Source organism: Vombatus ursinus, unplaced genomic scaffold (genome assembly GCF_900497805.2).
Source record: "Vombatus ursinus unplaced genomic scaffold, bare-nosed wombat genome assembly UNPS02000492.1, whole genome shotgun sequence".
Taxonomy (NCBI): Eukaryota; Metazoa; Chordata; class Mammalia; order Diprotodontia; family Vombatidae; genus Vombatus; species Vombatus ursinus.
In genome coordinates, this window is record NW_020940270.1 from 2,235 (window position 1) to 16,721 (window position 14,487).

At 38.6% G+C, this 14,487-nt stretch overlaps 1 protein-coding gene across 1 annotated transcript; it reads right to left on the bottom strand.

Moving 5' to 3' along the window:
- Positions 1–726: 726 nt before the first annotated feature.
- LOC114038790 (olfactory receptor 52N1-like) lies at positions 727–1,692 on the bottom strand. The gene has a single exon (XM_027856277.1). It carries the CDS (start codon positions 1,690–1,692, stop codon positions 727–729), a length of 966 nt encoding a protein of 321 aa, XP_027712078.1.
- Between the last annotated feature and the right edge of the window lie 12,795 nt (positions 1,693–14,487).

The following is a 14,487-nucleotide window of genomic DNA, read 5'->3' on the forward strand; positions in this document are numbered from 1 at the left end:
GCTTCTGACAATTGCCCCAAAGAACAAATACCAATGAAGACCCACCCACCCAACCCCAAGTTTCCAAATAATTTGGGTGTCACCAAATTGAGTTCCCAGATAAAATGATTATCCCATTAATTTGCTTGTGTATTATGGGTAAAATAGATGAGTCAATAAAGAATTAGGTTTTTCTAGCAAAGAGCCTCCAGAAGAGAGAAGCTGAGATGAAGCCAGGCCTTTTCCACAGAATGAGAAGACATGTTACCAGTGGGAGGAGACTCAGTGTGTTTGACTTTTTTTTTTTCCTAAAAGGAACAGAAGCAGCAGAGGTCAGAACCCTTACATAGATTTCCTTTTGGACTGACATCATAGGAAGGATCTTGTCACACTTTGGGACAATGTCTTACACAGTTGATAAACTCATATCTTTCTGAAAGAGACAATGCAGGATAGTGGAAAGGACACTGGAGTCACAAAGACTTGGATTCAAGTCTCAACTGTACCATTAACTAGAAGATATCCTTGGCCTCTCTCTCAATGTTCTCAATCGTTAAATAAGTATCTTAAGCATTTTGATTCTTATCTGTAAAATTGGTATGATAATCCCTGTTCTGATTTCCTTATGGGATTGTTGTGAAGATCACACGACATGACAGATATGAAACTTTTTTTTTATTCTAAACTGCTGTTTATATGTATGTAAGGGCTTATTGTCCCTTTGTATGGCATTTGAAATGGAGCTATTCACACACTTTGAGAAGAAGCATCTTTTTTCTGTAGGAAGAATCGAATGACACAGTTCTGAATCTGCTTAGTCTTTACCCCATAGACAATGGGGTTCATCGTAGGAGGCAGGAGCAAATAAAGATTGGCCATAATGATGTGAATGTGAGGAGGTATGGTGTGGCCTCCAAAGCGGTGGGTGAAGAAGGTGAAGAAAGCTGGAACATAAGTGATGACAATGGCACAGAGGTGAGCTGTGCATGTCCCAAAGGCCTTCTGCCTAGCATCTGCAGATTTCAGGCTGACCACTGCCTTGAGTATCATGGTGTAGGAGACAGTGATGCAGAAAATATCAAAGCCCCCAATGAGCAGGGCAACCATCAAACCATACACAGCATTGACCTTTACATTGCCACAGGACACTTTGGCCACAGACATGTGGTCACAGTAGGTGTGGGGGATAAGGTTCCCTCGGCAGTAGGGCAGCCTCTTGGTGAGCAAAGTAAAGGGAATGACCAGCATCACACCCCGCAGGAAGGTAAGGAGCCCAGCCTTGGCGATGAGGGGGTTGGTGAGAATGGTACCATAGCGCAGGGGGAAGCAGATGGCCACATAGCGGTCCAAGGCCATGAGCATGAGCATCCCAGACTCCATCCCTGTGAAGGTGTGTACAAAGAACATTTGAACCAGGCAGGCATTGAAGTTAATCTCCTTGAAGTTGAACCAAAAGATGAAGAGTGTGTTGGGCAATGTGCTTGTACACATAAGCACATCTGTGAAGGACAGCAGAGCCAGGAAGATGTACATGGGCCGATGCAGAGCATCCTCAGAGTAGATGAGATACATGAGGCCAAAGTTCCCTGTGAGGGCGATGATATACATGGTACAGAATGGGAAGGAGATCCACATATGCACTGCTTCCAACCCTGGGATGCCATTGAGGATGAATGAGCCTGGGGTCAAACTGCTGATATTTGGAACTGGCATGCTTGTAACTGGAAGGTCATGACATGGCCCAAAACACAACGGTCTCTAACAGAAAGAAAATAGGAAACTAAAGACTTCCTGACAACCAAGAAACTACTTCTCTATAACAATCGTTTCTTTTATTTTTTTGTGCATAGCCATTTATTTCTGCATGTAGGTTAATATGACCCACGATCCCATCTGCCTGAAATGTTCTCCTTCCTCTCCTCTACTTAGAATTTTTGCCCATCTTCAGATCTCAGTTTAATTGCAACATCTTTTTTTTTGCTTCAAAGGAATTTATTATTTTTAATTTTTTATTAATTTATTTTCATTTTTGAACAATCACTTCAATAAGCCTTTGAGTTTAAAATTTTTCTCCCCCTCCCTCCCTAAGATGGCACACAATCTGACATAGGCTGTACATATACATTCCTATTAAACATGTTTTCACATCAGTCATGTTGTAAGGAGGAATTTGAACCAATAGGAGGAACCACCAGAAAGAGGAAACAAAACAAAACAGAAGAAAAAGGAGCAAATAGTTTGCTTCGATCTGCATTCAAACTCCATAGTCCTTTCTTTGGATGTGGATAGCATTTTCCATCATGAGACCTTTGGAGATGTCTTAGATCCTTGCATTGCTAAGAAGGGCTAAGTCTATCAACGTTAGTCATCGCACAATAATTGCCACATCTTTCAAGAGGACATTTGCAGTTCCCCCAATTGTTAGCCATTCCCTCATTTGTTTTATATATATCCCATATTTATTTAGCTTCATCCTTTAAAAATTCCCCACATATAAACCAAGCTCCTTGAGATCAAAGGCATCTCACTTTTGCAGTTCTATTCCCAGTTTCTATCAGTCAGTCAATCAATATTTATTGTGTCTACTATATTCCAGTTGATCTGAATTTTTGTTCCAGTTTTGACCCTAATATGCTTTGTAATCCTGTATATGAAACTTATCATTTATGTACCTAGGCTTCCTCATCTACACAATTAGGATACTGAACTATATAGTCTTCTAGATCCTTTCCAATTATAATTTTCAATGAACATGTCTTTTATAATGAAGAGCTTGTTATCCAACTGGAATGGGAAGTAGATAGTAAATGTTTAATATATCACTAATGATTTTTTATTAAATGCCTTAATTCATCATCTACAGGCAAGAGGACTAGATGACATCTCACTATACTGTCCTATTTTAACCATAAACAGTTAATCAATAAACCTCACCTAATGCTCCCTCTATGACATCTTATATATCTCCCTTGAGTAGGTGTGTCTTCGTGTTTTTTTATTTCCTCTCGTTTTGTTGAAGGGCCATCACTATTGATTTTGAAGTGATAAAAGTAGGCAAATCAGAGATTCACAATAGCTCAGAGTTGGATATGATGCTAGAGATCTTATAGTCTAACACATAACTTAGTAGAAATGCCCTCTCCAACACTGAGAAGTGGTCACCAATCCTCTGATTAAAGAGCACGGGTGATTGGGAACTGGATACTTCTTGTATCCTATTCCAACTTCAGGGATCTTTAGCCATTGAGGAGCTTCTTCTCCTATGGAATCCAAATGTATTTCTACAATCTCCACCTTTATTCCCAAGCCTTTTGGACCCATGTAATGATATGATAAAAAAGAGAACCGAGCTGTACATGAAGAGAACAAATAACCACGTGAGATAAATTAGATCCTAGGATACTGAAGGAATTGATGGATATGATGGGGATCAGTGAGAGACAGTGGAGGATAAAAAAGGTGCTATAGCTTTGGAAAAGAGCAAATGTCCCAGAGTTCTTTAGAAAGGGAAGAAAAGAACCGTATAATAGTTAGAACAGTGAATTTTATTTCCATTCCTGGAAATATTCTGGAATGCATTAAGTGGATACTTAATGGACATATGAGGAAAGAAATGTTGATAAAAAGGAGCCAGGAATTAGTTAATTAGCAAGGCATGACAAACTAACCTCATTCTTTTTTTTTTGGCCAGGCTTACTACACTAACACTTTGCTGCAGGATGATGACTTTGACTTGAGTGAAGAAACTGAGGAAATTTCTCATGTTATCTTTGTGGACAAGATGGAGAGATGTGAGCCAGATGACAGCAGAATTGGATGAATTTAGGTTGAATGGCCAAAGATTAATCATAAAGCACTTGTTACTAATTTAGTGGAAGGTCTCCCATGGAGTTCCCAGAGGTTCTGTGCTTGGGTATGCATGATGTGTATGTATGACACATTTATGATCATAAAAGTTCTCTATGAGATAGACTGATGAGTTAAATCTTAAGCATTACTTACTTTTATTAATGCTTTTCTCTGGAATAGCAGTTTTTACCATCATGTACTCAATCTTTTTAAAGGATGAAGTTATCAGTATCCACGAGTAATTTCAATATAATTTCTCTTTGCTATCAATAGAAATACTGCAGATTTTTTTTAAATCATATCTGTGCATAGTTGAAGTGATTTAGTTTTTTATGGCAAATTATTGCCCATGTAGGGCTAGGCTTCATGCTAGGCAAGAAGACCACTTTTTCCTCAACTGAGAGGGATTGCCTTGTTTGAAAGGCAGATATGCAATGAATAGTATTTGTGTTGCCTAGGATGCTGGTGATTATAATGCAGATAACTGATCTAGTATTGACAATTGCAATCCAAAACCTGACACTAGCTGTATGACCTTGAAAAGGTAACAACTTCTGGGGCCTCTTTTCCTATTTGCATAATGAGCAGGCCAGCATATTCTGCCTCTCTACCAGATTCTACTATGGAGATGAATCTTCTTAAACCCAATCACCCTGCATGCCATACCCTGCTCTGGAAACAAAAACCAGTTGTCTTTTCCTAGTCCAATACTGGTCACAACTTCAAGGAATCATGCACTCAGATATTTTTCAACTAAATTCAACAACTTTCTTAGAAGGACCTACATTGTGAGGACAAAGGCAATGTACTAAACATCAGATGAGAAGAAAATTAATCAGACTCATTCAATGACTCACCGTCACAACCAAATAGGAGTATGGAACACATGAGAAAAGAGTTGCAATAGAAAATACTACATGAATCAGTCATTTATTAAGCCTTTACTATGTGCCAGGCAATGTGCTAAGATCTGAAGACTGCCTTTTTCTCAACTAGCTCACAACCTATTGAGTGAGACAACATGCAAAGAACTATGTACAAACAAGTTATACACAAGATAAATTAGAGATGATCAATAGAAGGAAAGCACTGGAATTAAGAGGGGTAAGTGAAGCTTCCTATAGATAGTAGGATTTTAGCTGGGATATGAAAGAAACCAGAGGGACTAGGAAACAGATATCAGGAGAGAGAATTCTAGGTCTGTTGGATAGTGAGCAAAAATACCCAGGGAAAGGAAATGGAGTGTCTTGTTCAAGAAACAGCAGGGAGACCAGTGTCACCTGGGTCACAGAGTATCTAGGGATGTGAGATGGGTGTAAGAAGTAAGAAGACAAGAAAGGTAAGGGAAGGACAGGTTGTGAAGGGCTTTGAGCACCCAATAAAGGATTTTATATTTGATCCTAGAAATGATAGGGAGACTGGAGTTTATTGAGTAGGGGAATGCAATGGTTAGGCCTATACTTTAGGAAAAATACTTTGGTAGCTAGTGGTGGATGGACTGGAATGGGGAGAGACTTATGGCAGGCTGACCAACCATAAGGCTTGTGCAATAATGTAGGCATGAAGTGATATAGGCCTGTACCAGAAGGCTGGCCATATCAGAAGAGAGGAGAGTACATATTTGGAGAGAAGTTACAAACATAAATTTAGCAGACAATTGGCAATAGATTGGATATGGTAAATGAGAGCTAGGGAGGAATGGAGGATGCTACATAGGTTGAGAGCTCTGGTGACTGGCAAATGACATATATATGCTTAAAATATACCTATGGGAGGATGATGGTACCTTTAACATTAATAGAAAAGTTAGGAAGAAGAGAGTTTGAGGGAGAAAGATAAGTTCAGTTTTAGACATTTTGAGTTTAAGATGTCTAAGGTATACCCACTTTGAGATGTCAAATACAGTTGGAAATGACAGACTGGAGGTCAGCAGAGAGGTTATGGCTAGACGACTACATTTGAGAACCATCAACATAGAGATGATAATTGAATCCATGAGAGCTGGTGAAATCATCAAGTGAAATAATGTAGAAGGAGAAGAGAGGAGGGTCCAGAAAAAAAAAAAACTGCATGAAACCTAAAATTAGTAGGCATGATCTGGATGAAGATCCAACAAAGGAAACTAAGGACTGATTATATAGGTGAGAGGAGAACCAAGAGACAGTAGTTTTGAGAGAGCCTAGAGAGCAGACAGTATCAAGAAGAGGGTGACTGACAGTGTCAAAGACTGCAGAGAGGCCAAGAAGGATGAGGATTGAGAAAAGACCATTAGATTTGATGATGAGTGAGTAGTTTTGGTTGAATGATGAGGTAGGAAGCCAGATGGTAGAGAGTTAAAAAGAGAGTGAGAGGAAAGCAGAAGTACCTACTGTAAATGGTCTTGTCAAGGAATTTAACACTAAAATGGAATAGAGACATGAGATTATACCTAGTGGGAATATGTAGATTAAATAGAGAAGTTTTTGAGGATGGGTGAGACATCCACATGTTTGTAGACAGTAGGGAAGCAGCCAGTAGACAAGGAAAGATTGAAGATAAGTGAAATTATGGGGATGCTAAAGGAGGCAATGTGATGGAGAAAATGGGATGGAATGGGATCACTTGTGCATGTAGAAGGGTTAACTTTGGCAAGCAGAATGGCTACATCATCATTTGCGACAGGTATGAAGGAGGTAGAAGGCAACTGGGTGATGTGAGATGAGGAGAATGGGGGAAGAGGGAGCTTTCAGCAAATTGACTCATTTTTTCCCCCAGTAAATTATGAGGCAAGGTTCAGGTTTGAGGAGGGATAAAAAGGGTTTGGAATTGCTGCTGTGGTGGTTGGATAGTAAGTTAATTAAGAAAGCATAAAAGGTTTGACTTGTAGGAGTGAGGACCCAGGTGAGGTTATATAACAAATTTATAGTGGAAACAGTCAGCACAGTTTCTTGATTTCCTCCAGCTTTGTAGCACATATATAATAGGAAAGGCATCTGATGGTGGGAGTGATCCAAGCTAAGACTTCACAGGGCAAAATCAACTGTACAATATGGGAATCGAGGGACTCAAGACAAGATAAAAGTATATGAATGAAGTGGTTCATCAAGGGGTCAAGTTGAGAAAGGGAGAAAAGTATAGGTAGTGCAGGGGTTGTGGCCTGGGAAAGAACTCAGCAGGGAAGGATTCCAGGTTATAGTGTGGAGGATCAGTGTTTGGAATTGCAAGGCAGAGGGAGAGTTGGAATGACAATACATTGTGATTAGATAAGGGAATTTTTGAGTTCATAAATATCAAAGTGGTGCAACTTCAGGTGTTGGCAAGATCAAGCTCATCTCTATTTGTAGCAGAGGTGGAGTGGAGGGTAAACCATGTAAAATGAGCAATTTGAGGAACTGTGACATTAGGATGTCTGAAGGAGTATCAATACATATATTGAAGTCTATAATATGAGTTGAGGAGTGGAGGAGGATCTGTGATCAAGGAACCAAACACATTGAAGAAAGAAGAGGAATGTACTTAGAAGTCCTTAGACCAAAGGTATCAGAATTTTGATTGGGTGGTAGATAAATTTTGAGTGAATCTCAAAGGAGGTGAAGTCAGAGTGACATTAGTAGAGGGACAACCTGGAAAGGTGAATGAATATTACAACTCCTTTACCTTGGCCAATGAGCAGAGCTGAATGAGGAAATGTTCAGCCAATTCTGGAAAGGGAGGCCAGGGAGGCTGTTTCATCAGAAGGGAGCCAGGTCTTAGTGATAGCCAAAAGAGGGAAGGAATGGGAAAGGAAAAAAAATTAAGATAAAAGCATGTTTGTTGCCTATGGAACAGGAATTTCATTGAATACAGGGGAACAGGTGGGCAACTTTAGAGTGTAATATTGGGGGGACTGGGTTGTGAAGAATGCGAATAAAGAAAGGGGCAGTAAAAGTCAGGGAAGAAATTTCAATAATCACCTTTAGGAGTTTAGAATCACTGGGATGAATGGGTATGAGTGAGGGAGAAGTGCAGATGAGAACTATCAGCAAAGTGCTGTGGAAAAATCAAGGGAGGCCTGATCGTTGTTAACTAGGAGGGTAAGCAAAGGCTTTAAGGGGAAACCAACACTTGGTCAGGGTCAAAAAGAATGAGCAGAATGACAACAGGTAGAAATGACATAGGGAAAGGATGTTCTAGTCCTAGAGAACAGAATGAACAAAGTTAGAAGAGTTAGGAATATTGGGAATTCAGAGCTGTTTTGGGGGAACAGAGTACAGGAGATAAAGCCAAAAAATATTGTAAGATAAGATTGGGAATTAAAGTTGAAGTCATATTATGGAGGCCCCTGAATGTTAAGATATTTGTGGGTTTCTTTGGTTTTTTCGGGGGGGCAAGGGGGGTCAGGCAGTGGTAAGTCATTGATACTTTACAGCTAGAGCACTGCTGTGACCAGAACTATGCATAAGAGGTATCAATCTGGCCACAATTTTGATGGTGGAATGCAACTGGCAGGAGATGGATACTTAAAATTCAGAGGCTATTCTAATGGTACCAGAAGATGGTGATAAGGGTCTGAATGAGAATGTGTTGGTGTTGGCTAGATGTTGATGAGTGTTGATGAAAGGATAGAAAATATGCCAAAGATATTTTAGAGAATTGTTCCATGAAGACATTCCTTGATGGCTTACAATAGTATGAAGGTGACCTTGCATTCTTAAAAGCTATGCCAGAAGAATGAAATTCACATTATTTTCCAAGAAGGTAGAGGGGCTTCAAATACTGTGATAGTCTGTGATAGTCTGTGATAGGTTGTTCAAAAATCAGCCTCGTTCAGTACTGAGAATCTTAGCACACAGATCTTGGCAGTCAGGTGTTTATGCTCATAGCAACCCCTGAAACTCTATTCTGAGGCATGAAGGAGCTATGATCTGCTCTAGGGGTTAATCACTTCATTGAATTCACAAATCTTTGAAGTAATGCAGAATTGAGATTGGAGGACTGATTGGATGTAGAAACTGAGAAAGAAGCAAGAGTCAAAGACACTGATTTCCGAATGACCTGACCTCAGAAGTATTAAATATGAGCTCTTTGAGGTGAAAGAAAAATCTCCCTAAAGTCAGAGTAGACAAGCGCCAGGAGGAGCTTCCTCACCTGTTATTTCTCAGCAGGATTGGCTCACCTGTGCAAAGGACAAGGTAGAGGGAAGATAACTCTATAGCATGGTGTCCTCATTCTTCTTTGTCCTGTTCTAGCTGAAAACAAAGACCAGCTGTAGAAAAAGCAAAATTGTCAATTAACTTTGGATGGCTTTCACATAATAAGATCAATTATGCGTTTTATGATAGCAGAGGAAGATGCAACAAAGAGTCAAACCTTTTCCCAACCCCCATCATGTAATGATTTCTAGGCCATACCATAAACCAATGATATATAACCTTAAACTCAGAAATCAACTCACCCTGAGAGTATCAGACGATAAAATTGGGGTTGTTGACTCATGCCCAGAGCATGCACTTGAATCAGAGCTGTGAGATGTTCAGACTGAACGAGAAAAAAAAAGTCACTACATAGAGATGAGGCCTATGGGGACACTGATACTCTGGGAATATAAATTGTTTATACCAGGTTTCCTCATTACCCCAAAGGAGAGCAGTGTCCCACCTGCTATTTTTTCCTAAAGAGGAAAAAAAAAGTCAAAATTGATATGCCTGGTTTCTGTGGGATTATATAGGGCCAAATGTAAATTTCCCAGCATGTCTACATGGTTCATATTCTAGATCCAATGGTCCTTAGCACATACCTGTTGTGCCAGTAACCAGGGGAAGTTTGGGGTCAGAATCTATGCCAAAATGTAAGAAAGAGTTCTTCACAGGCAATGACTAGGATTTTGGTTTCTTTTCTGTCATTCCATAGTGATCATAATGGGCATATGGATAGTAAAAAGAGCAATTTCATATATCACATTATCTCAGCAACTCTGGCAGACAGAGATGACTCATTTGACCCATATGACAAGTGGGAAAACAAAGGATCAGGAGGTTGCCTGACATCACATGAACTACAAATGGCAAATTCTAGAATCTGTCTCATTCTTCAAAAGACAGAGGACTTACTATCTGTGTGACCCTGGGCAAGTCACTTAACCCTGTTTGCCCTACCAAAATGCAAAAAACAAACAAACAAAAAAGACAGAGGAAACAAGAGAGATAAATGCTATTTTGAAAAGAATTTTAGGAGAATCATATTATCATTGTTCTAGATATGGAAACAACCTTAAGAACCATTATCTTGTTCAGTCCCCTCATTGGATTTTATTTTAACCAGAAAGAACACTATTTTTTAAATACTATGAACTTCCAGTATATATGGTTTTAAAATACATATATGTATACTTATATGTGTATGTATTTGAATATATGTTTATATATGTATGGAATTAAAGTTAGGGTTATACCATATGTGTATATATGCATATATCTACATGTATGTGTATACATATGTGTATTATCTATATGTATATTTACACATATGTATTCATGTATTTGCATGTACCATATGTATATATGAATGTGATATATTTGTATCTTAACCTAGTATTAATAAAAAGACTATTTGTGTCTCCTCTACTGGTTTTTTTTTTCCTTCTGTGGCTTTTAAAAATGTTTCATTGATGTTCTTAAATGTCTATTGGAATCTCCTAACTGAAGTCCTCTGGTCCCCAGGAGAATTCTCCTTTGTCACTTGTATAAGCAGACAAGCAAAAGAAATAATACACTGGCCATGTCTGAGAAACTATGTCTTATTCTGTACCTCTAGTTTACCACCTCTTTTGGAAATAGGTGGCAAGTATTTCTATTTGATCATCAGACTTTGAATGTCAAAATTGGTTGCTGCTTTGGTTAGAGCTGTGAGGTCCTTCAAAGTTGTTTCCCCTCACATCATTACTGTCATAATAGTGCAAATTGCTCCCCTGGTTCTGCTCATTTCACTCCACATCAGTTCAGATAAGTCTTCCTGTATTTCTCTGAATCTGTAACATCCATAATTTCTTAACCAATAAAAATCCATTACATTTACACATGACAACATGTTCAGCTCTTCTCCAACTGATGAGCACCTATACTGTTTCCAGTTCTTTGAAGCTGAATGTTCAATGTATCCCAACAACTTCACATAAACCATCCTGTGTTTTCAGAAAAACTCAGGAGCTGTCATCCTCAGTTGTACCAGAAACTTCCTTTAAGATGGGCTTCAGCTAAGAAACTTTATTATTTGAAAATTTCTAAAGATCATCAGAAGAGGTTTTCTGGGTATTTGCATCCACCTTCAGAATCATGACATCTTCCAGAGCCAAAGTCTGTTCTGTCTCCATTAAAGAAAAAGTAGTTATGTTTAGTTTAATTCAGCTATGTATTTACATTAAATGCTCTTCCTGTAAATAACATAGTATTGAGTTTTGTTTGTTTCTTGATTTTTGCATTTAATAACGTAATTAAAGCCATTCACATTTATTTTTATAAGTAATGTATTTTCTCTGTCTTCTGACATTTGCTTCTAATGGATGAAGTGAAATCTATCTTAATATGTAGATAACTAAACTATTAAAATTAGTTTTGAAAACAAGTTTTCTTTTTGTTAGAGACTTCATTATTTTATTTTTCTGTTACTGAATCCAATTTTTTTATTGATAGGAGCTTTAAATTTGAGATTTCCATTTTCCCTTAGGATTTCTCTTTTTTTTAAATATTTGTTAAATCTATATTTAAGGTCTTTTCATTAGTAAATACTTGATTTCTCATCAAACCTTTGAATTATCCCTAATACACATTTTTAATCCTAACTCTAATTTACTATAAGTCTAAGGGAAGAATATATGTTTATGTATGTATATATATATATATACACACACACATATATAAATTATAACATGTCACATACTTATGCATTATATATGCTTATATACATATACATAAACATATGCTTCAATAGATCTATCATTTGATCGATATGGGTATTTGTAAATAATGCAGAGCCTAACCTATTCATGCCTGGCTATCCTATATAACTCTCATCCCAGCCTTCCTATAAATTCACCAAAAAAAAAAAATGAGGAGTATTCTCTCCACATTACATGCATATCAATGGAGCATGTGAACTTTTCATTGGTTCTCCTGCCCTCTTGCTATATAATCAAACTACCTATTTTTTCAGAATACTTTTCTCAGCTGATATCCTTTTCCCTACTTCTTGAAAATTCCTAATTTGCAATTGTTACAGCCTGTATGAGATTTTCTCCATCATTTCTGAGTGATTCTCAACTTCAATTCTTGTGTGTGTGTGTGCTGTACCTCCTCAGGGCTGCTCCTTCGCCTATGTTTCAACCCATAGGTTCAGCTCCCAGAGTGAAAATGGTAACATTGGGTTTTAGGGGTGACCCTGTAAGTCAGTAATCCTGATGCTATAGTTCAGAATCCTCCTCTACTTTGCTTTCCAATAGGAATCAGACAGTGGGAACAATTATCTATCAGTAAGCTGCCTAGTGAAAACATTAGCTAAAAAATATCCCTCCATAAGGCTGGGACATGTTCCAGAAATGCACATTGTGTCTTTGGGAAAAGTGAGCAAAAGTGTTTTGTGTCATCATAATAAGGCACATATGTAACACACACATGTGACAAATACAAGGCAGGGTATGGATGCTGAAAGGCCCAAATGTCCTTTTTCATCTGTATAGTACTTACAAATTTCCTCCCTGGGAATGCTGTTTCTGTTAGACTCCCATAATGAGCTCCTCTTCACAGAGTAACTTTAAATGGCATCGAGCTGTAGGACTGAGGGTCTAGCACCCCAATATGTACCTTGAACCTTAGGGCATACACCTTGAAGACTTGGGTGAGAAGATATTTTCCTTGTTTGAGCAGAGATTTAATCTCACTACTAAATTGAAGAGCCTGGGACATTTCTGTGTTTTATCATTTGGGCTAATCTGAACCACTTCCCCAATTATTATTTTTACTCCTTGTTAACAAAAATAGGTGGTCCTGCTATTGATGAATATATTTCGTATACTAAACATATGGGGAGACAGGAGCTAAACATACTCAGATTAAGATGATTTAATCCTCCTGATCATGACAGACTATTTTGTCCCAGAGAAGCCAGGAAAAGTGTGTTTTTATCCTAACCCACAAAAAGGAATTGCAATCATTTATTGACTCATTTTTATTTTGTTTTTAAGCAGTTATTAATATAATCAGGTTCTAGGCCCGAGGTGTGAGGAATGATGCCTTAAACCTCAAGTCCTTCTTAGTATTATTTTCTGAGGTCTGTTCTGGGGCCCAACCTTGATAGGGCCCCCAGCCACACTGTTCCTACAAATACTCTCGCTCCCTGCAGTCCCTTGGGTGGCTGCAAACTACAGCTGTTCTCTTTGCCCTAGTACTGAAACCAGGGACTCTGCTCTTCTGCTAGTGCCCATAGCCGGCAGGGTCTCCACCCTTCTGCTACTGCACTCACCAGGCTTGTGCTAGTTTTTTTTTCCACCTCCCTCCACCCACACCCCAGCTCAGCTGCACTCCTAGATCTCTCCCACTCTTTCTGTACATAAGGTCCATCTTGTCTCCATTGAGGTGCTCAGATTCTTAAAATTTAGGCAAATGCTCAGATTCTTAAAATCTAGCCAATAGCTCACTAATGTTCAGACTCCTTAAGAGTCTGCCCAATATGATGGACATTCTAATAAACTTTGTCTTTGGTTGAAAGAAGGTTTGGGTCAAATTCTTTAGGGCAGAACCCATGTGTTGTGATTTTAGGGTCTCAGAACCCCTAAACCTCTAAACCTCAACATGAGTACAGGTCACCAATGTACAAAATATCTTGCAGTTAACCTATCCAAAAATATTATAGATTTTTCTGAATACAACTACAAAATGTTCTTTACAAAATTAAAGATTAAAATAATTAGATAGTTTTTCATAGCTGGACTATGAAAATATAACAAAGTCATGACATTGTCTAAATTAACTGAAAGATTTTGCATCGTATCAAACTACCAACAAGTAACTTTGTGGTGTAACAACAAAAAAAGTTACAGAACCCCAAAATCACAACACAGGGGCTCTGCCTGAAAGAATTCAACCCAAATCTTCTTTCAGCCAGAGACAAAGTTTATTAGAAATAAATCATGCAGGCCAAACTCTTAAGGAAGCTGAATATTAGTGATGCCTGTAAAGACAAGCAGGCATGAGAAAGTTTCAGCCTTTAAATGGAGACCAGGGTGGATCTTATATACACTCAAGTAACTTTGGGTGACCAGAGGAGGGGCTGGGAAGAGGATCTGGGTGACTGGGGGAGAATTTAGGGAGAATAAAAGTGTCTGGATAGGGTCACCCAGGAATAGACAATGAAGGGCTAGACTTTTATTAGGGTAACAAAGAACTTGAAGTAAGAGGTTGATAAGATCAAAGGCGGGATCAAAGACTAGCCTTCTTCCTTAGGATTTCAGGACCAGCTTCTTAGAGAGATAGGGAAAGATCAGAATACAAATAAGAGATAAGGAAAGGCCAGTTGAAAGAAGTATAAGGGTTTTCATTTGGGGGCAAGGAGCAAAGGTCTTGGCTTGGGAACATGCACTATCAAATTCATCTAGAAGAGAAAAGGGCAGGACTCTCCCAGAAAATGATAGACAAAATAGGAATGAAGGGG

What these genes read in the sequence shown, in the direction of transcription:
- LOC114038790 (XM_027856277.1), bottom strand. Translation starts at nt 1,692, where the DNA reads ATGCCAGTTCCAAATATCAGCAGTTTGACCCCAGGCTCATTCATCCTC.